Source organism: Oryctolagus cuniculus, chromosome 17, assembly GCF_964237555.1.
Source record: "Oryctolagus cuniculus chromosome 17, mOryCun1.1, whole genome shotgun sequence".
Taxonomy (NCBI): domain Eukaryota; kingdom Metazoa; phylum Chordata; class Mammalia; order Lagomorpha; family Leporidae; genus Oryctolagus; species Oryctolagus cuniculus.
This window is the reverse complement of record NC_091448.1, coordinates 21,885,626-21,908,901: the sequence shown is the minus strand read 5'-3', so window position 1 is coordinate 21,908,901 and position 23,276 is coordinate 21,885,626. Positions and strand designations below refer to the sequence as shown.

Sequence of the window (23,276 nt, the reverse complement as noted above, 5' to 3'; positions counted from 1 at the left end):
AAATCTATTCTAGTTTTTGGGAAGTATATGCGTCACAAACTATCTTGCTTCTAGTCTCCAAGACTTTACGAAGTTTATCAAAAAGGCAGGCTCTAATCTACGGGATCCCGAGCCTTGAGGTTCTGAATGTTTTCATTATTGTTAAGACAATTTCAAGTGGATAAACTTAATTCTGAGCTGTTTTTCCTCTGGAATGGGCTCATCAGTATAAAGTTATTTAGTCCACAACAAGAATACATACACTCAACCCATTAAGCTCTGTGATCTACTGTGTCTTTGGAAAACCTGGTTAAAAAAAAAAAGGTAATTTTCCCCCTATACAATAAGGATAAGTTTACCAGAACATATCCAATATCAATTATATAAAAAAAGACAGCGTGTGTGCCGTGTCCACTGCAACGACTACTTCAGGAGCTGGGAGCTACTCCAACCCTGGGAGCTGCCCGGGATCAACACGACCCACGTGCAGTCAGCTGCAGGCTGCACGCCACTCCTTCACACACACCTGGAGTCGGACGTTGATTAAATATAAAAAGGGTGAGAACAAATACACACGGACCCATGATCGCATCAAGAAGCTGCTCTCTGCAGAAGTACACGAGAGGGGACTTTCGGGAGGCTGCTGCCAGGACCGAGAGGGTTAAAGCTATGGCTTAGGGAAGCACCCAAGTGAGCTGTAGGAAGGCATTTGTAGAGTAGACTCTGCAGCATCAAAGGATGATTTTCTAAAGGAGGCGAATGCTTTCTCAGTTAACCTAAATTCTGAGGCTTTCCGTAGCTGAGGGCTAGAAACAAGATCCAAAGAAAAGAGCCATGTTCAACGTCTAAGGAAGGTGACTGCCGTTAGGCTCGTGATGCTAAATGGTCCAAAAAGCCTTTGGTGGTGTGATATGGACAAGGAAAAAAATACACAAACCACATAACACCATTAAAACCAAAAAACATTTTTTTTCATTTAAAAAAGTATTTAGAACACATAAAACAAGGCAACATCTATTCTTTTTTCTCATCTTCCGGTATGGGGTCTGTCGGCGGCTCCTCCACCGTGGCACTGTTGCTCTCCGAACCGGTGTTACTGTCACTGGTTCCTTCCTCGGCCAGACTGTCGACCCCCTCCTGCCCACTCTCCTTGTCCTCGGGAGTGGACGTGCCTTCTTCGCCATTCTGCTGGCTCTCTGTCGTTTCTTCCAGGTGCGTCTCCTCTGTAATCACACATGTGTCACCGTCAGTTCCAGACACACATGGGCCCTCATCACGCTGACAGCACGCGGCTGTGCTGCCCAGGAGGGCAGGTAACAGGCACCTGAGATGAGCCAGGGCTACGGAGGAATTTCTAGCATGTGCAGAATGATCCTGGGCGTGGAAAGCCACTCTCTAACCAGAAATTTCTGCTACGTGAATACAGATTAACTTACTTCTGACGAAAATTAAGCTGCTGAACTGAGCTGTGCTCTAAGTGTAAAATACACACAGGATTTCAAAGACTTAGAATACAAGAAAAGTAAAAAAGGTTAATTTTGTTTAAAATGTTGATTACATATTGAATGGTATTATTTAGAAAATACACATACATAATTATCTGTTAAAGATACTTTCATCTGACTTGACTTTTAAAAACGTCACTAGTAGAAAACTTTAAGTACGTATGTAACTCCCATTGTATTTCCGCTGGACAGAGCGGGCTTTGGATTAAATGCGGAGCAAGCCGACGTGGGAAGAATGAGGCTGGAATCTCGGACACGAGACAGAAGTCCTGGGCTGTCTTCTGCAAGACGTTCAACAGCACGAGGTTTCTGCTCTAACGGTCCCTGATAATTTTCCTCAGTTTTCCTTCGAAGCTAGACAGCCAGAACCCAAGTGAAGCCCTAGGCGTTTTGACACGGCTCACTGACAGATGACCAAACAGGCAGGGGCCGGGCGCCCTATCTAGCTGGAACATGAGCAGAGAACCTTACCCTCACTCTCAAACTCTCGCTTTAACCACAACAAAATGCTCATGCTCCCGACGTGCCGAGCTGAAGGTGCTCGCACGGAACAGAAAGGAGGGCAAACAGGAGCTGCCCGCTTGGACGGCCCGACTGGGCAGGAGCTGGGCCGGGACCAAGCCCTGCCACTGCTTCCCTTCCCACCTCCTGCTAATGTGCAACCCGTGGGCAGCAGACCAGGCCCCCGAAGAGCACCTGGGCCCCTGCCCTAGTGCGCAAAATGCAGACAGAACCCTGGCCCCCGGCTTCGGTCTGGCCCAGACCTGGCTGTTGTGGGCATCTGGGAGTAAATCAAAGGAAGAAATCTCTCTCTGCCCTTCAAATAAATAAAAATAAACATTTAAAGCCCTCCCAAGCATTAATCTGGTGAATCAAGCTTTTCAGAAACACCTCCTGGAGATCCACATTCTGGGCTGGTGCCGTGGTGCAGAAGGCAGGTAAGCCCAAGCCTGCAACGCGGCCCAGGTTCAAGTCCCGGCTGCTCCACTTCTGATCCGGCTCCCATGCTAATGCACCTGGGCCCCTGCACCCACGTGGGCGACCTGGAGGAAGCTCCTGGTTCCTGGTTTGAGCCTGGCATAGTCCTGGACATTTAGGGAGTGAACCAGCAGATGAAGATCTCTCTCTCCTTCTCTCTCTGTATTTCTGCCTTTCAAATAAATAAATTTTTTTTTTTCAAAAAAATCTATGTTCCATTAAGTGTTTCCCAGGCGTCTGTCAGCTTAATGCAAAGTACGGCTGCAGAGCCTCCGCCTGCAAAGACCGTGCAGGGAACTCCTGGCTGTTTCCCATGCCTTCCTTCCGCTCAGGCCTGTGTACAGGGGGCACTAGGCAGGGTCAAAGCAGTGCCAACAAGGGAGGTAATCGCAACACTTGAAGTAATAATCCATGTAAGCCGGACTAATTTACCAAAGATGGCCATGTTATTTGTTACCCCCCGAGATTTGTTACCAGGACAATCAGTGCCCCTGAAGTAAACTTTTCTAGGCTGGGGCCTGTCACCTTCTGGCGATGGCTACCTGGTGGCTGTGTCCAGCTTTGTGGCCCAGGGAGGCTCTGCTGCAACTCAGTGCTCTGCCGCCGCCACACAGCCGCAGACGACATGGGGACAATGGGACGGCTGTGTCCAGTAAAGACCCATTGGTGAAAACCAGGGGGCAGGCAGGATCTGGTCTGCAGGGTCTACTCTGCTGAAGGTGGTCCTACACAGCAAAGACAGTCTTAAGAGTGGTAACTGTGGGGGCTGGCACTGTGGCGTAGCTGGTACATCCATCGCCTGCAGTGCTGGCATCCATATGGGTGCCGGTTTGAGTCCTGGCTGCTCTGCTTTTTTTTTTTTAAAGATTTATTTATTTATTTGAAAGTCAGAGTTACAGGGGGGGGGCCTTCCATCTGCTGATGCACCCCCAATTGGCCACAAATGGCCGGAGCTGTGCCAATCAGAAGCCAGGAGCCAGGAGCTTCTTCCAACCAAGATGCCGGCACTGCAGGTAGTAGCTTTACCTTCTACACCACAGCACTGGCCCCAGCTGGCTGCTCCTCTTCCGATCTAGCTCTCTGCTATGGCCTGGGAAAGCAGTAGAAGATGGCCCAAGTCCTTGGGCCCTTGCACCTGCATGGGAGACCCAGAAGAAGCTCCTGGCTCCTGATAGGCCCAGCTCCGGCCGCTGAGGCCATCTGGGAGGTGAACCAGCAGATGGAAGACCTCTTTCTCTGCTTCTGCCTCTCTGTAACTCTGAAAAGTGCTAACTACTGCTTAAACAGTATTAGCACTAAGGGTTAAAATACTGCACGCTAGCTCTGTACCAGATCCAGGAGCAGATCTCTGCAGGCGGCTGCTAGGATGCTTCGAGTGAGGAGGCCGCAGTGGAGTAACTCACCCAAGCTGCAGGGCTGGCCGGCAGGGACGCAGTCCCAGACCTGATCTCATTCCAGAGCCGGTGCCCTCAACTGCTCTCCCATTCCACTTTGTATTCCCAAGCCAGACTGGGGACCCCCAAGGCCTCTGATCCCACACAGCAGACAACCCTCCACTGCCATTCTTCAGTGACCCCAACCTTCCAAGTGCAGCCACCAGAGACCAAGAACGTGGGACGAACCACGTGACCTTGGGGGCTGTTTGGAAGGAAAGACCGGCCGCGGCCTGACCCTCGTGGTGCGGCTGGCAGCGTACCCGTCTCCATTGGAATGCTCTCGTCGTCCTTCTTGTCCTCGGCTTTGCTGGCTGCGTGCTCCTCCTCGGGAATGCCGCTGCCCTGGGCGCGCTCCGCTTGCTCCGCTGCCTCCTTCTCCCTCTCCTCTTGCCTTTTGCGGGCCTGCTCCTCTGCCTGTGCGATTTCAGCTGCGATCTTCTCCATATCCACTTCTACCTTCAAACCGCACAACTAGCAGTCAGAGAAGAGAGAACTTTAGTAATGCCCTTTCCTTATCATTTCTGAGCCAGAGAAATCATTTCAAAGTGGGTGTTCCTTGCCTACGCAATCACACGTGGGTATTTCAAAAAGTTCAGAAACACAGAATTAAAAAATAAATTTTGATGTACTTTAAGAATTTTATTTATTTATATGAAAGGCATAGTGTTAGAAGGAGAGGCAGAGGGAGAGAACGAGGGATTTTTCAATTGTTGGTTCACTCTCTGAATGGCCGCAACAGCCAGGGCCAGACTGGGCCAGGCCAATATCCGTTGCTTCTCCAGGCGCATTAACAGGAGCTGGATTGGAAGTGGAGCAGCTGGGACTGGAACTGGCGCTCTGATGTGGGATGTCACCTGCTGCGCCACGACACCCAGTCTTTCCATGTACTTTCTGAAATACCCTCACACACATACGTATAGATAGATGTAGGTATAGACATGGAAAAAATGTGGTTCTGGGTGCTCTCTAAAACTCTTATGTGCACAGGAAAGGGAAGTTGCTCCAGCAGCTGGGACATCACGCACAGAATGTGTGCGGAGGCAATGCCCTAAGTGCTGGATTACACACCAGGCCTGCAGTTTCTAGTTCGGGTTACTAAACACTGGATTTACTGACTTCAATTCAAAGTGCAAACTGCAAATTCTAACTAATGAAGGCACTTAATGAATAAATTTCAATCAAATGAAAAAAATTCATGATCATCTGGATGTTAAAACCTAAGAGTGCTCTAGCACCCACAAGTGTAGTCAAAATATGTGTACTAGGTTACGTGACACTTACTGCAGTCTTGCCAGAACATGGAATTAATTTTCATAAAGCAAGGGTCTTCAGACTCTATATCAAAATTATCTCTTTCAGAGTGAAGACCATTCAATAAAAACACTATTTTAGAAAAAGTAGGAGGAGCAAAAACTAACAAACTCAGTGACAGACCTGTTGAAAACACATTGAATGCATACCCTTTTAAGTTCATTGTTAAAAGAATCTGTGCTCTCCAGGAACTTCCTCTTCTTTTCCTGGTGTCGCTCCTCTATTTGAAGAAGCTCAGCTTCTAGTTTTCGCTGGAAGACATGGAGCAGGCCTTGTCACTACTTAGCTATTTCCTCGAACACAGAGTTCAGACAGATAACACGTCTCCCTCTCTAATGGTTCACACTTTCAAACAGTGTGACAAAGGATGTTTAGCATTTTTATCTTAAAGCATCTATTACACAACTCTAGCAAAGACTTTAAAGACCAAGATGCAGCACCAAAGAAAGGACTATGATTAATGAGTCCATGTCAAAGAACACTGTTCCGGGCCTGGGCAACTTCTTCAGAGACAACACCAGGCAGTAAAGTTAATCTCCAAGCCTGTGAGTTCACACGTATTAGCAGATGTACTTTCCAAGGCTCTGTGTTACCATTTAAAAACAAACATCCAACCTCGGAGCAAGGTCCACTGCCCCTTAACCCCTCTCTTAAATCAGAACAGCTTAGCCTGGTGTTCTCAGGTACATTCACGCACGGTGTAAGAATCACGCCTCCTGGGACAGGTGGCACAGGCCCACTTCATCACAATGAGTGCTCGTGACTTTATGACTTTACCTGATGGACCATTAAGGACTGGACCTGTCGTTTAAGGACCTGCATCCTAGCTGTCGTGACCACTGACCGGACGTCAGGCACCACACTCTCACTAAGGATCTCACTGATGAGGCGGTGGTTTCTCTGGAACCGGGCGGTGGCTGTGTGCTTCATTGAAAAGCCATCATCATAATCTGGAAGAATGAGACATTCTGGGAATCAGAAGGGTGTAACAACGTTAGCACTTACTTACTAAGGAGGCCTGGCCCTCATGGCCTAACAAGTGGGTCCAAGCATCCTGGGAGCACTGGAGCACTCACTGGATAAAAAAATCCACACAGGACGTAACGTGCTCCTTGGCCATGGCACTGGCTTTTCTCACAAGGTCACCGAGCGATGCCGTGTCAGAGAAGGATCTGCCTGAAGCACAGTGAGGTCTGACCTTTCCTCCCCAGGCCCCGGCGTCAAGGCGAAGGCCGTGCTGGCGGCAGTAACAGAAACTCTGCTAACTGCCTCATTTCACAGCTGATGGACAACGTACGAACTGGGCGCTGTCTTTGTCCCTGTAGCACTGTAATATTAAAGTAATGAAAATACCCATTTGCAGAACTAACTTAGCCTAGAGTTAACTCATCCCTATTGAGAAAACATTATCTCTAACAATAATCAGTTTCCTAGACAGCATTTACATTTTATCGCAAAACAATTAAGGCCCTGACATAATTTTAGAAAAAGAATGTTTGTCTGTTCACACAACTCAGATGGTTGTTGGGGTGTAACAGCATCACCCAGGTTTGTATACAGAGTATGGGTCTGGGGTCTATGCCTTTTCTAGGATTTTTAATGCTATTCAACACGGTTTCCTTAATTTTAGCCTTTGCTCGATCACCTTTTTTTTTTTTACGTTATTTGCTCACTTACATCAAGCAGAGCTTGCTCTTAAATGACACACATTAAAACTACCTGCTCACCAACCACCTGCCTCCCACGTCAGGAAGCCCCGCTGAGCAGCCTGCAGGGCTGCCATGTCCTAGTTCAGCACCCCGTCCCTCGGCGTCTGTCGCAAAACCCTCTTCATCATAAACTTCACAGCTAAAAATGTTTGCAAAAAGTAAAACAAAACTAAAACATGCAGAAAACCCTGTTTCCTCTGAGCAACTGCTTTAGAATATGTACTTCTAGGCCGGCGCCGCGACTCACTAGGCTAATCCTCTGCCTGTGGCGCTGGCACCCCGGGTTTTAGTCTCGGTTGGGGCTCCGGATTCTGTCCCGGTTGCCCCTCTTCCAGGCCAGCTCTCTGCTGTGTCCAGGGAGTGCAGTGGAGGATGGCCCAAGTGCTTGGGCCCTGCACCCACATGGGAGACCAGGAGAAGCACCTGGTTTCTGGCTTTGGATTGGCGCAGCGCGCTGGTCCTAGCGGCCATTTTGGGGGTGAACCAACGGAAGAAAGACCTTTCTCTCTGTCTCTCTGTGTCTATAACTCTGTCTCTGCAAAAGAAAAAAAAAAGTACTTCTAAAATCAAACTGCTAGGCTAAGAGATGCAGCTTTAAACAACTCTTCTTTACAAAAAGAACCTTTTCAGGTGCAAGGTCATTTATGGTGCATGGGTGCCGCCTCCATCTAAGTGATCTTCTTGTTGGTATTTACACGGTCACAGCGCTGGACAGGGAGGGGAATGGAGTCTGCGTCTGGACCTGTCTTTCCTGTAGCTCAGTGTCTGCTCATCCTTTCCAGGCGCCACCTCACCCAGCAGCCGTTCCTCTCAGGAAGCCCCAGCTGCCCCATGTCCTGGAGATCTCTGACAGATGGCAGCAGCTGTCACGCTTGTGCGGGCACCACCTTTCTCGTTGTCAAGTCCATTTCTGCCTTCCAAGGCCTCCTCTTTCCACTCACTTGCGGCCCAATGCCTAAAGTCACTCTTCCACAGAAATCTTACCACCTCCCGTCCTGCCTTCCTAAGAGCCTCCAGTTCTTGTCCTACACCCAAACACGGAGGGCTTGAGGCTGCTCCTGAGCGGCTCTCTGCAGTCTTCATGTTCACGCTGCCACCTCTCACTCAATAGAATGGTTTTCCTCTTCTGCCTTTGATTCCTTGTGCCTTCCGTCCTCACAATGTCATCACCTTCTGACTTGATCTTCTGGCTCTCAGAGCTGTATGCTTCTCTTGAAGTTATCATCCCACTGGAATGACCAAGGTCTGGCTATGCCACTGTGTCTTTAGCACTGATGATTTTGCTTACCACTCAGAGAGGTAGAGACACACAGAGAGAGGTCTTCCATCTGTTGGTTCACTCCTCAAATGGCCACAGGGCTGGAGGTGGGCCAGACAAAGCCAAAAGCCAGGAGCCAGGAACTCCATCTGGGACTCCCATGTGGGTGCAGGAGCCCAAGCAACTGGGCCATCCTCCACTGCTTTCCCAGATGTAGCACTAGAGATTTGGACTGGAAGTGGAGCAGCCAGAACTCCAACTGGGGCCCATATGGGATGCTGGTGCTGCAGGCCAGGGCTTTAACCTGTCTGCGCCACAGTAAACTCCAGGCCCTCTCTCCCCTCACCCGTTCATTCTTTTAAAGATTTATTTACTTATTTGAAAGTCAGAGTTAGGCAGAGAGAGGAGAGGCAGAGAGAGAGAGAGGTCTTCCATCTGCTGGTTCACTCCCCAATTGGTTGCAACAGCTGGAGCTGCACTGATCCAAAGCCAGGAGCCAGGAGCCTCCTCTGGGTCTCCCACGTGGATGCAGGGGCCCAAGCACTCAGGCCATCTTCTACTGCTTTCCCAGGCCATAGCAGAGAGCTGGATTGGAGGAGAAGCAGCCGGGTCCCGAACTGGTGCCCATATGGGATGCCGGCTCTACAGGTGGCAGCAGCATTCCTTGCTACACCACAGCGCCCCCCCCCCCCCCCCATTCTTTTAAAACATCTTTTCCCCCTTCTCTTCAGTGTATCAATTTATTCACCTCTTTAGGTGGAATTATTACTTCTTCCTTCAGGGGTATCTTCTTTAAAGTTGTTACAAGCTTCCTCTTTGTTACTGCTACCTTACCAAATTATTTTCTTGATTTTTTGTTGCTTACAGCTGATGCCTCCAACCCTTTCCACATCACGCAGCTCTCAGAGAAAACACTGGTGCTCCCACAGCACACCGGGTGTGTGGACGAGTGCGCTCGGTGAGGCGGCTGTCTCTGGGGCTCTGCCCGGCTGCAGCTCTGCTGTCTCTGCCTGCAGTCCCAGCGCCCAGCTCCGCGGTATGTCGGGGCACACGGTCTGCCCAGGGGTGCCCTCGGGCGCTGCTCGTGATGCAGCTGTGCGTACAAACTCTTGCTGGGCTTCTGGATCACTGGGAAGGGAATTCTATGCTGCTGCCCACTCACTCACTTTCTCCCCTAGGAGGCTTTAATTTAGCAAATGTAGGGAACCAATGAGAATGCAGGGTACAACTATAAGACACTTAGTTTTTAAAGGCAGTTGAGGCACCATCCTGATTGCAGCTCAAACCTTTCATGCGTTCTGAGGAAAACATCTTCATCCACAGTAAATAGGTTTTGCTATTTTCCGCACTGAAACGGCTATTTGCTTTTCTTGTGGGAGATTCACATACAAGCCTTACTCAAAATAACCAGGATACTGGAATGCTACTTAAATTACGCTTTGTTTTCTGTTTAAGGCAAGAAATAAAAACTTCTATTTAAGAGACTTCTCCCGTTTTAACTCTCAGAGAAGTGCAGCCTCTTTACCGTCTGGGTCCTCCGCAGGCTGGATGCTCATGTAAGGCTCCCCCTTCTCCATGCGAGACTGTCTCTGCCGACTCTCCTCCTCTAAGGCAGCTTCTGCACGGCTCTTCGCATTGATGTAAGCCAGGTACGCGGGGGAGTTGTGATAGGCCTTCATGGATTCATTGTACTCTATCTGAAATGCAAACGTTCCCCAGATTTGTCACCAGCATTCTGCAGGTTACACTGTACCCTGTGTCACCTCATCTGAATACCGAAGATCTGATGCGAGCAGGGGGCTGCGGATATCATCTCCTTTCTACAAAGGGTATGAGGTCTAGGAAAATTAGGTGACTTCACTCAGGCATACAGAAGCTCAGGAAGTCTCAGTTTCTCATCAGATCTTAGGTTTCTTTTATAAATAAGCCAACACTTACACATGACATCCCTACCTACCTTTTCTGCTTCGTATTCGTTTAAATATTCTTGTTTCTCTTCATCAGTGAGATCTCGCCACATGCCACCAATAATCTTTCCAATCTCCCACAACTTCAGGTCAGGGTTGGAAGCCTTTACTTGGTCCCAGACCTTAAAAAGTAAAACATAAAAATTTCAATATTGATACCTAAATACACAGATCTCTTAAAAATATTTTTAAATGTGTAAACTTTCAAACATAAACAAAAGCAGAGAGGAAAGTATCAAATTCCTATGTACTCATCAGCCTGCTTCAACAATTATCAGCAGCTGGCCAATCTTGTGTCATCGGTACCTCGCGAAGTGTCTTAACAATCAATCGATTGTATTTATTTGAGAGGCAGAGAAGCAGAGATAGAGCTCCCATCTGCTGGCTACTTCCCAAATGCCTGCAAAGCTGAGGCTGGCCAGGCTGCTGCTGGGAACCAGGAGCTCTATCCAAGGCACCCACAGGCGGCAGGGACCCAACTACTCGAGCTGCCTCCCAGGGCAAGCAACTGTAGGAAACTGGAGTCAGGAGCCCAGGAACCCCACAATGGGTGTGAGCACTCCAAGCAATATGGTATCTGCCAGGCCAAATGCCCACCCCTTGATGGATTTCTTCTCAACTTCACTAATACATTTTTCAGTTTGATAGGACAAGAATATCTCCAATCACTGTAGACATTTAAGATGAATTAACTCAGCAACATAGCTGATGTCTCTAAAAGTGTGTTTAGAAGGGAACTGGTGGGGCTGGTGCTGTGCCGGCATCCCATATGGGCTCTGGTTCAAGTCCCAGCTGCTCCACTTCCAATCCAGCTCTCTACTATGGCCTGGGAAAGCAGTGGAAGATGGCCAAGTCCTTGGGCCCCTGCACCTGTGTGGGAGAGCCGAAGGAGGCTACTGGCTTCAGACTGTCCCAGCTCTGGCTGTTGTGGCCATTTGGGGAGTGTACCAGCAGATGAGGACTTTTATCTCTCTAACTCTACTTCTCAAACAAATAAATAAAATCTTAAAAAAAAAAGAAGGGAACTGGTTATTTTGCAGAATATATATTATTAAAAATTTGTAATTATGACCCAAAATTTTAAAACTTTTAAATAGTGGCTAAAATACTCTTCTCTTTAATAGAGACTGGCTCTATTTTTTATTTGAGAGTAATATAGGTTTAGCAAAACGTTAAAAAACTCAAAGAAATATAAAGAAAACAAAAGCAATCATAAGCTTATTGCCTAGAGATAACCACTGTCCTCCAGGCTTTATCCCCTTCAAAATAAGAAGTGGTTGCTACTATTTTCATAGGAATAAGATATTAACACATGTAATCTTATATTCCTTTTTTCATTTAACATTTTTCTCATGCCATTAAATAATATTCTCAAAAGACATTATTTTTGTATCTGCAGAACATTCTATCCTAAGGATCTTAAAAGCTGACTAAATCATGCTCCTCTAGGGTTTTTGATCTGGAATTCCAAAATCACGATGAGTCTTGTTAACAGCTACCGGCTTTCATCCTGCCCTCTGACTGTGCACACCCGCAGGGGCTACGTCAATCTGATGCTGGATGGGAGACAAGGGAGCAGCAGTGGCAGTCCTAACCCCGCCCGGGGCCGGGTGCCTACCTTTCGGCTGTACCTCATGTAGGGCATCAGCGGCTTATCTGGTGGCTTTGGGGGCTTTGGAATCGTAATACCAGAGGATGCCTACAAAAGAGTTAAAATGCATTCATTATTCAGCTGCAAAGAGTTCACCAGCAAACTGAAAAGAGTCCCTTAAAAAATTCTAATGCGTCTTTCTTCTACTCGTCCACCGACACAAGATTCTTATATTTTCTCCACTGAAAATAGCTATCACTGCAAATTCAGAAATGTTCACATCAAAGGAAAATGACTTTAAGCACATAATTCTTAAGGCTTTACTTAGCAATTGAGTGCCACTGTTTTGACAACCTGCTGTAAGAACAAACAACATATTACGTAATAATCCATACACAGAAAATATATGGTTATAAATCAAGCACCTCACATTTAGGACATTACCTGGCTCCCTTTTATTTTGTTCAATTCCCATAATACATACAGTCAACACTTGATTATCTGCAGCAGAATCTGAACCCTCAGCACTTACCATGCACACTGTAGAGGGCACCCTGCATCTGCAGGTACTACCTCAGGGGAGCACACCCACAGCAACAACAAAATCTACTTTCCTAGCTCCAAGACCAGGGAAGGAAGGGAGGGAGGGAGGGAAAGAGAGAGAGGGAGAGAGAGGGGGAGAGAGGAGGAGAGGGAGGGAGAGGGGGAGGGGGGAGAGAGGGGGAGAGGGGGGGAGAGAGGGGGAAAGACGGAGAGAGAGGGGGAGGGGGGGAGAGGGGGAGAGAGGGGGAGGGGGGAGAGGGGGAGAGGGGGAGGGGGGAGAGAGGGGGAGAGAGGGGGGGAGAGGGGGAGAGGGGGGGAGAGGGGGGAGAGAGGGAGAGGGGGGAGAGAGAGGTGTTATCTCCCTTACTATGACCAGCAGAGATTTTATTTCTCTTAAGGTTCAGGCCTGTTACCCAGTAGTTTTCTTATGAAGGAGATAAAGAAGTAGGAACTGGAATCGCCCCTTTCTTTGTCCACAGCAAGGAAGGCAGGACTGCAGGCATGGGCCAGATGATGCAATTTTTGCATCACTGTGTCAAGAAACTCCATTCCACTAAACACTTTTTGGTTTTGTGGGAAGAGATAGAAGAATAAAAGGGAAGACATGATGTACAGGAGGAAAAAGGAGAGAAGAGAGAGGGAGGGGAGACAAAGGATATTTTCTAAAAAGTTAAGGAAAACAGTGAGAGAGGAAAAAAAATTTTAAAAAGGAAGGGGACAGAGAGACAAGTGTGGGCTTTAGATACGGGCTATGGGCTAGGCCTCTGCTGGGTGCCCAGATATTGCTACTCAAGGGTGCCCATTTTTGAACCTCTAAGTCTCAACACACATGATCACACTGGAGTAAGGACCCAGAATAAGAAAAACCATGCTGAGTGATGTTTAACATCTAAATTTGGGGGAGACCCTGACGCCAGGCCGGGGGGAAGAAGTACAGGCTTTATCCTAATTATCAAAAGAGGGGCTGGGTCCTGGCAAGACACCACAGTGACGTGCGTCCTCCCTCCTGCCGCAGCTGCTGCGATCAAGCTCCGAGGCCGCCCCCACCTGGAGGTGGGACCCCATCAGAACCACACTTCTCACTGCCATCAAGAACTGCTCCTCTCCTACCACAGCGCCCCTCCCTTTGCTGCTCCCCAGTAACGTGGATTCGTCTCACGTGGAGCAGTGTCTCTTCCTGTGCATTGCTACACCTCATGCATGGAGGGAGGTGAGCCACAGGGGATGGCAGCTGTTCACCTCGGTTACATCAGCGCGTGTGCTTCCTCACAGAGAGCGTTGCCAATTCCTTGCCACACAGACTGAGCAGACCGTGCAGTGGTTACAGTCAAGTCGGAACCATGCCATGGTCAAAGGTGGCAGACCATTCCTAACACTGCTTTAATATGCTGAAGAGGTAAAGAACTCCGAAATGCCTATACTTTCAAGTTTGAGGATGAATTAAAACAGCTTAAAAACTTGATGTAGTAACATTTGTTGATATTTTCCAAGCAATTACATTTTATAGCATTAATGGGTTTGCTTGTACCTCCCCATCCACCTGTTCCCAAAGAAAGGTGCATGCATCATCTACACACTGAGACCATGTTTTCATTACACTGTCTGCTTGCAAACACAAAAACCAACAACCACCTCGCCCCAAACCTCCCACTAAAAACTTAGCTCCCTGAACACCTCCAGTGTATTTAACACCCCAGACAGACATCTTTCTACGGTGTCTTAAGAAACCAGTTTGCACTGAACACACTTTAACCTTTTCTTGCAAACAGCCAACTAGAAATGACCACAGCTGTGCTGTACCCTCTGTTCCAGGCGTCAAAGTTGCTGTTGGTTTTTACTAAACGGCTGGGGGCTTGCGCTTCGAAATGTGGGTTTGCTTTTTAAATCTCTTTCTCGGTTGCCATCAAGAAACCCACCTCTAGCAGCAACTCTCTAAAAAAATCTTCTGCTTCCAATTAAGATAAGGGGGAAAACAAATAATTCAGCATGTTAAAACAGTGCTTTCCTAAGAATAAGGTCTTAGGACATCTCCTTCGAATAAAGTCTACAATTTTGTGAAATTTATCTTGGCTACTTAGGTTTTGTTGCTGTTTCTTTCTCAATTCTCAGTTGTTTCTCTGGTAAGGTTTTATTGAAGGGTTCCCTCCTAGGATAGAAATTCCATGAAAGCACAGAAATCCGCTGTTTACAATGTTCTGTCTCGATCTGCTTTCACACCTGTTCTTGAAGAGAACACTAACCATTATCTGAATGAAGAACTGACTAGAACGTGGATTCCTCAGTAAGCCCTCGGAAAGGTCTCCCCTGCTACAGAAAGCTTCTGTCTCCTGCACTGCAGTCTTGAGGGAAACCCAGGGCCCTGCACGGCTTACAGGAGCTCCCTCCCAGGGCTTCACTGTCATTCCTTCAAGTCACAGCCAATGCAAACACAAGCCCCCACCCAGAGTAAAATATAACTGCCGCCACCTTAAAAACACTTGTCTAATGTCAAAATCGCAGCTACGGAGTTCTAACATAACTGAGTAGTGTAGAACATCCACACTTTTCCAGGCCCTTTGATTGTACTGCACTCAGTGCTAAGAAGACGATTACACACACACACCCCAGCAACCGTCCTATGCTCATCTACTCCGAAGCTGGCGCCCACTCCACACGCTGGGCTCTTCCACTGCCCAGAAGGAACAGGAGAGGATGGACCCAGGTCCAGAGATGGCGCCCACCCTTCCCAAGTGCCTGCATCACATGATCTCACTCTACTCATGGACAGCCCCCACAGCTGCATCCAAGTCAAAGAGAAATGCTGACACAGACCAAAAAGTAAATTTCCTCATATTATAGTGAGCACTTCTATTCTATTAATGTAGATAATCAAGAGCTGACTGTATAGAATTTAATCATTCTCTGGTTTATTGCCCATGAATAAATTTCTGCATTAACACGGATGATCCAAAACAGATTCTGTTGTTCAAAGTAAAATGTTCTTTATCATTTGAAAACCTTGCCTCCTGTATACCTTCTGGAACAACACATTTAGGTCAAGGAAAAACATGTACTGATATACATTGTGAAATGCATACATACACAGTCAGAATTATTTTGATACCATGAAATATGCACAGTACATAACATACTTGATATGCTTATGAAGTACAAATTATGCAAAAACAATGAAAACTTTAGACAAACAAAACCTATCAAGCTAAGCAATATGCTTACCAAAAATGACACCAAATTTGACAGTTACAGCTTTTGGCTATAGCTTGATTGACTACAGGGTGAGAGGGCTTTTTGAAGTGACATTACTGAAGGCACTTACTATTACTTGTGAACACAGAAATTGGAAACCAGGTATCCACAGTTTACAGCCATTCTGAGTTGTACAAATTCTTACCAACATCACATTCAAGTGTACATAGGTATTTGACTTTTGGATTTATTTTTATTCATTTATTTTCAACAAGTCATTTTTACAGTTATTTGGTTTTTGGTATTAAATGGAGTTTTGAATGGAGTTTAAAATAATTCTCAATTTTGATTTTTAAGTTGATTACTTAAATGAAACATATAAGGTTTCAGAAACCACACTCCTCATACGAGTTAGAAATGCACTTCTGGGTGTGCATGTGTGGCCTGATAATTCAGATCAATTCTTTCAACGTTCATTCTGCCATTCGTTGAGGTGACATTAAGTCTTTCTCTTCTGAATTGCAGAAATAAGGCTGTTAGATAGTCAACTATTCTAAATCCAAAAGACAAATAATTATGTGCAGCAATTCAAACTGCTAGGCCAGCCAAAAGCTTTCTAGTCCTGAACGGCCAGGTCTGAAAGCTTGGCTCATCCTAAGAAGCTGGATCCCTGAGAGCCGCTCGTTACCTTAGAATACAGATAGGCTTCATTTCAAAAAGCCTGTTTTAACCATAAGAAACTCCCAGTGTCTACATACGGCATAAGCAGTGAGTGCCCCAGGCGTAAGCCTACCGACCACCACAGAGAATGGAGCTTTTTCTTCTGCCATATACATATCCAGATCTACTTTTTCAGTGTAAGGCTGTACCATGAATGTTGAAAATAGCTGAAAAGCCAGGTTAAAATTTTTTTTTAATGGCTGTGCTTTTGATTCAAAAGGACCTAACTGAAGGCATTTCTGGTCAATTCCAGTTGTTTGCCGGATGCTGTAATAGTTGATTCTCCTACCGTGACCCGGCTGTTGGTGCCCGGGTTCCCTCCCAGCCTGTAGTTGTTGTAGGCGAGATGACTGTATGGATTGTATCCCACAAACCCTGGTGTGCTGGGCATTTGCTGATGGAAACAAATGAGACAAAAACACGAATGAGAAATGAGCTCAAACGAGGAAAACACAGAAATGAAAAATGATCTGCTTATGGCATGCAAAAGCAACCTGAATTTAAACAAGCAATGATGTGTTGTAATTGTTTTTCTCTTACACTGAGGAGATTAAATCTTTCTTTCATTGGGAAACCAGCCTGTCAGTGTTTGTTTTGTCCTTTTCTGCGGGGGCTTGGGGTGTCTGAGTGTAAACTCATGCGGCTTGTATTTTGAGACAAGCAACAGACTTCAGTGTTTCAAACTCGTGTTCCACAGTGTGATGCAACAACCCAGTGACATATATGATGCCTGAGAGAGGAAGGCCTGAAGTGTGATAACACTACATGCAAAACAAAACACAATTTATTCGACAGCTATGTGGATGCCACCAATGTAGTCATCTACCAAAACAAGTAAAAACAAGAAATGGATCTGCTTTTGGACAATTTTAAGTCATTTTATATAATGTGTGAAATGAGAAGAGACTCAAATCAGGAAGCCAGGAGTTGTCAATAGAAAAAAAAAACATGTTGGATTCCACGGATGCCACATACATGATTTCAAACAAAGACTGGTAAGAAATGCATGGATCTCGTTCTGGGGGCACTAGCTCATCTCTTGAACCCAGTCATTCTTTCGTAAGCTTCTCTTCCACCTCTTCTTTGATCCATCTTCCATAAATCAATCATGAATAATTTCTGTGTTTGGCCTTAACGTGAACTACCTTTTTAGTTGACTTGAACTTTCTTTTTCATCTAGTTTCCTGATAGCTCTTGCCCTTTTTAAAAACACAAGTGCACACTGCAGCAACAGAGTTCTTGTTTTTGTGAATTTATATGTTGATGCAATTACAAACGGGCTCTAGCATAGCAGAGGCCGCGTGGTTAACACAACGACATCCAACGTTCATGAAAATCAAGGCATAATGCATAAAAATAACGTAGCAAGTAGAGACTCAAAGTATGTTACCTAATGAAACTTAGTTAAAAACAAGTGACAGTAATTTCATTTTTATAGGCAATTAGCAATGTCAGTCCTGAATTGTATAACGTAAAATACACAACGCATCCCAACTAAGCTACAGCTATTACGAAAGGAACACAATTTCCTAAGCATGCGGCTGAACATATCCTTAGTGTCCCAAAGACACTCAAGCAATTATCACATTTGATACAACTGAGCAATTTCTAGTCTACATAGTTAGAGAAGACGCAAATTAAGCATATTGAAGCAGGCAAAACACAGATGAAGTATAAGAGGCACAGAGAGGTGTCTATTCCTCGGAGTGGTATACTGGGTGATGGCAGAGGTGGTGGTGAGGGTGGTGACAGCAGTAATGGGGGGGAAGGAAGGAGAGTAATTCATTTAGCATCCATTCTTTTAGGATGTTCTTATTCCTAGTCTTCTATATGTTGTGTGTCAATGTGAAATTATAATGGTACAGAAATATGACTAGAGAAAGGTTAACAAAAAATCCCTTTCTATATGTGAGAAGTCTTAAGGAGACACTTGGCTTTTGAAATATTTTAATCTCAAAAATTCAAGTTTGTCCTCAAGATATTATACACTGCTAGAAGCAGTACTGATGTCAAAATGACACCTTCAAAGGTTGTACAAACAATGAGAATCACTGTTCAACATTATAAGGTAATAATGTTAAGAAAAATAAGGGAATTAAAAAAATTGAAACTAAAGCATCATAATTGTACCATTTCCAAAGCTGAAGTACAAGAGTAGCTCTCTGAGGTCAGAATCTCAACAGTTCATTTCCACCTGTACAGCCCCTAGCAAAGTGCCATGGAGATGGTTATCAGGAGTGTTCTTGGATTTAGGAAAGGAAACAAACCAAGCACAGGACTTTCTCATCTGCTGGAGTTCACTTTGGAGACTGTATAGTGTATACATGGAACTGAGAGGATATGAAACAGTATCTCCTTTTAAAAGCATCTCACTAAGGAAAAACAATCTGTTGATAAATGTAACTAAAACACACATCTGAGGGTTAAAAAAAATCCAGTGGAGAAAACAAAATCACCTAAGAACCTAATTAGCAGTGCAAAGTAGCCTGGCCTGCAATTTAGGTAGTAGGGTGTGAAGGAAGGGCTACCAGCTATTACAGAAGTGCTTCTGCAGAATATGGTCATGTTAACAGTGTTTTTTAAAACACAGACAACCCCCTCCCCCCTAAAAAACTCCACAAGGAAGCCATTTCAGGGAGGCCTAACAGTTGCTGTGGAATCTGTTTCATGGGTTGGGCAACTATTTTACATGCTGACCAAGCTGGGTCAGAGCTTGCTGGGTGAAGAAGCCGGTTCACCGCTATCAGGCAGATACTTTGAAACATTCTCAATTCCCAAGCCAATCAAATCTAATTACAGCGTGGAGTCAAATTTCATAGCAAAATCTGACCCACAGATAATGAAATCCTCACTTGAACAGCTTGAAAATAAAGATTTACAATGAGTGTAGTTATAGAAGTAGGAGCTTTGTTTGATTTAATATGGAAATTTTATATATAGAGACAAGAAAGGAGAGAAAAATGTAACCAGCTGAAGGTTAGGTTTAAAAAAAAAAAAGCCAGAATGAGCACTCACTCAATATCAACTTAAAGACTCTGAGAAAGAAGTGTTAAACTTGTTAACTATTTCCCATTAAGAAAAAAAAAAAATAAAACAAGTAAATTCAGCATAGGAGGTAGGAATTTCATAGTATGTTTCTTTAAATGTTGGGGCTGGTTCAAGATCAGAGGCAAAGAGTTATTTTATTTAGAAGGAAGTCTGTTTTTTAGCTGAATTTTCATCCTGTTACTGTGATGATTGAGTGACTGTCACTGGAAGACATCTGGGTTTTTGTATCAAGGCCAGACTCGGCTATTACATTAACAAGAAAATTAAAACTTACTGTTGCAGGAGCTGGGGTGGGAGGTGGGGCATAAGATGGTCTTTCTGTTTGAAAGAAAATAAATAACTTCTTGTAAACAACTGAGATATAATACTATGCAACAAAACTACCAATGGTCCTGTTTTGAAGAAAAAAATGAGAGTATTTTGGAATTCCCACTTGCTAGGGCATTAGTCTCTTATTAACATAGATTGATAAATATAAAAATTGAAACTTACTTGACATTTTGGAAGATTAAGTTCTCAGTTCCTTAAGAATGAATCTGAGACACTAAAATAAAAAAAAGGAAAAAAAGGAAAAAAAAAGAGAATCAAAACTCAGCAAGCATGAGAATGTTTCCCTAAAGAGGGCAGTTTGATTGGTACTTTTGAGTAAAACTACATTATCTCTCAGTACTCAAGCCTTGCGCGTATTTTACTAGTCCTTGTAGGTCATCTGGGTCATCAGAATTAAATGACTCGAGTAAGTTCCTGGGATATTTAAGTATCAGAAATATACTCTCAGGTTCTGTCCTAAGCTGCCCCACCTCTCGCACGGTGAACACTTGGTAATTGGGAAGGCAGTGGTCACACACTGTGCTGTGCCACCTGTCCACACCAACAAGGCCTGCTGGATGCTGCCAGCGCCCGGTCAGTTCCACCTGGCTTCTGGTCTAGCAACCTCTGTTCGAACAGGGCAGCTCTGTATTCCCGAAGGCAGCGGAAAAGGTAACAGGTATACTAAATGCGTTTCACATTCTTTTAAAGCGGCAGATAGCTTCGGACTCGCTGGAAATACATTGAATTCACTGTTCCCTCATCTGCACTCCCATGCAGAGCTAGGATACTGCTTACTGTAGCTTTTCAAAACATCTGCCAATATGGCTGGACTGGGTGCTGCTCTCGTCACCGTATCCCAGTCTCTAGTGCGATTCCTGATAGACGTTGTCCTAGGGTTCCCTGCTCACAGTAGGGCCAGAGCTTGTCCTTCACATCAACAGTCCCGAGGGGTTTAAAAAAAAAATCCGTGTTTTGGAAAGAAGACAAACTCCTATCCTGGAGCGCCTTCATCCAGCCTCACGGGAGATAAGCAGGAGCTACCTGCAGCACCAGGGTGCAGGTCGGAGCCCAGGGTGCTTTCCCCCTCTGCCTTTAAAGCCCGGCGGGAACCTCTGACTTTGTTGCAAATTTCCTTGCTGCTCAGCCGGCGAGCTGTCAGCATCCAGGAGGCCTTGCGGTGTGGAGCCCTGACGGGACAGCCAGCAGCTCCCTGCACTGGGCGCTTCACGCTAAGATACACTCACAGACACTGCTCGCCCCCGGCGGAACGCAGGCTCTCAGAGCGGGCCAGGGCCCCTGTGCACCCCCTGACGCCCTCCCTGCGGCCTGGCCCTACACAGACGCTCGGCAAGCATTTGTGGAATAAGGCAGGACAGGCTTAGGAGAGCAACCCTGCTGTCCCATTTTACAGATCAGAAAGGGGAGTCTTGCAGACTTCAAAGTAACTCTTCGAAACCACGCCGCTAGGAAGCGGCAGGAGCTGGGGTCCGCACCCAGGCCAAGTCCGCTCACGCCAAGCCGGCCCCGCGGGTCCTCGGGGCCAGGGCCCCGGGCCGGGGGTCCCTTCCGGGGCTGAGGGCCCTGGGCTCGCCTCGCCCCTCAGGGCTGCCTCGGAGGTCGCTTCCTCCACGCCTGCCGCGGGGGATGCACTTTACCAGTAATTCCCCCAAACCGGGGTATGCGTGGGCGCCCTGACCGGGTTCGGGGTGGCCGGAAGGGGCCATCCTGCCCCTGAGGAGGGCCCCCCGTGAGGACTCCCTCCCCACGCGCGCTCCGCTAGGCCTCAAGGAGGCCTCACCGGCTCTCGGCTCCGGCCCCGCAGCCAAGCCTGACCCCCAGCAACCCCCGGGGACCCGGGGTCCCGCCGAACGGAGGCACCGCGACCTGCCACCCTCCAGACCAGGTCGGACCCACTAGGAAACACTCACCCGCGGGCAGAAAAAGCGCCCGCAGCTCCGGCTTCGCTTCCCTTTGTCCCGCGCACGCCCCGCCCCTCACGTCCGGAGCTTCCGCGCTCGCACTTTCCACACTTTTTCTCAATTTCTTCTCAGGCCCCACCGACTGTCTTCGGAAAAAAAATAAACCCGCTCCCGAGGACGCGGCGACGCTTAGTACAGCCAAGGATTTTTTTCCAGGCCCCGTACGTTCCACAAAGCTCCTTGGATTTGGATGCTTTCCCAGTCGGGCGCCGATTCGTCACGGCGAGGAAGGCGGAGGTGGCCCGATCGCGATAGGCCCGGTTCCCGCGGCGGTGAGGGGTCCGAGCGGCGGCGGCGGCGGGAGGTGCCGAGCCCTGCCCGAGGGCGTGGTGGCGAGGCCCGCGGCCTCGGCTTCCGCGCGTGAGGCCGGGAGACGCAGGAGCCGCTGCAGGGGGAGGCCGCGCGCGCCTCGGGCTCCGGCCGCGGCCGCCCCCGCGGGACCCCCGGCGCCGGGTCTCCCGCTTCCCCTCGCGTCGCTGGGCGGCAGGACGAGTGTTCCCCGTGCTTCTCAGAGCGGACGACGCGGGCGCGGAGGACTCGGCCTGGAGGGAAGCAGCACGGGCTTTGGCTGGCCACAGGTTTCCGAGCGAGGGCCCTGGTGTGGCCTTGCAGCGCCGAGGGTGCCTGCTGCTGGGCTCTGCCCCAGATCCGCCTTCGCCGGCTGCGTAGACTCCTGTGCCGTTTGGGATGCAGCTCAGCCGTGCCCTCGGGAGGCCCTCTTGCAGTGCCCCCCCCCCCCCCCCCAACAATCCTTCCCTTGTACCCCCAGGCCTTTCCATCTGGCCCTTAGGAAGGTGTGTCAGCTTTGCAGTGCCGGTCACCGCTGAGGGTCTGGAGCCCAGCTCGATGCCCGTGACATGGGCACCGCGGCAGCCCTCTGGCCTGCTCCAGCCAGGGCCCTTACCCCCCAAGTCGTTGGGGCTCTTTGCTCACCGTCTGGAGTGAGTGGCCCCTTCCTGGGCTGTGAACACCCTTGGGTACTGTCGTAGGCCCCTGGTGGGAGAATGAACAAATGGACACCCCCCGAATGGTACTCACTTGGGCACGGGGTGGGCCTTATTCTTAGCCGCCCTTAGCGCCCCTCTGGGACGAGCCAGCAGGAACAGGGGCCTATGGGGGCGTCCCTGCAGAGCTGGGGACAGCTGATACCGGGGCTTCCCCTGCGAATAGGAGAGAGTGCAATTCAGGAGCCTAATGGGGGAGCGCCTGAAGGGAGAGGGGCTTGAGGGGCGGCTGTGGAATTGCTTTTCCAATATGAAAGCATTAAAGGATGGGAGGAAGACACGGGGGACGGCCTGGGCGGGGGTCCCAGGACCTGTTCTGGTTTGACCTCTGCCTTTGGGGTTCTGGGCGGGGCCTCTGAATTAAAGCTGCAGTGTTGGCTGCCGGGGACCCAGGGACCATGCACCCTGCCAAGGGGTGGGGGTGGGATGGCACACAGATGGAGGGGCTCTGAGTGGAGCAGATGCTGGCACGCTTTCTCACCTGGGTGCTACTCCACGGTCACCTTCCTAGGTCTCTCCGACCCACTTGAAGTTCCCACCCCTCCTCTGCCCCCACTCTCTGTGCCTTTTATTCTCAATAGCACCTGGCACCCCCTAACATACCGTTCATTTTCTGTACTTATTTTGTTTGCTGTCTGTTTCTTCCCACAGCGTGAATACTTCTTCAGTGTGGGGACTTCTGACATCTGTGGCCGTGTGTGGTACATTTGGGTGCTAATATTTATGGAATAAAGAAGCGAATGACTCACT

The 23,276-nt window shown here is 47.8% G+C and overlaps 1 protein-coding gene across 2 annotated transcripts; it reads right to left on the bottom strand.

Moving 5' to 3' along the window:
• Positions 1-928: 928 nt before the first annotated feature.
• Positions 929-21,610, bottom strand: SMARCE1 (SWI/SNF related BAF chromatin remodeling complex subunit E1). Of its 2 annotated transcripts, XM_008271444.4 has the most exons (11): positions 21,472-21,610; positions 19,724-19,775; positions 19,506-19,549; positions 16,473-16,577; positions 11,762-11,842; positions 10,134-10,265; positions 9,702-9,873; positions 5,987-6,159; positions 5,359-5,460; positions 4,159-4,369; positions 929-1,202 (listed from the first exon to the last, which is right to left on the bottom strand). In XM_008271444.4, the coding sequence occupies exons 2-11, from the start codon at positions 19,728-19,730 to the stop codon at positions 994-996; spliced, it is 1,236 nt and encodes a 411-aa protein (XP_008269666.1). In that variant the 5' UTR covers positions 19,731-19,775; positions 21,472-21,610; the 3' UTR covers positions 929-993. The 2 variants fall into 2 exon arrangements, with proteins under 2 accessions (XP_008269666.1, XP_008269667.1); XM_008271445.4 differs by lacking the exon at positions 16,473-16,577.
• Positions 21,611-23,276: the final 1,666 nt, after the last annotated feature.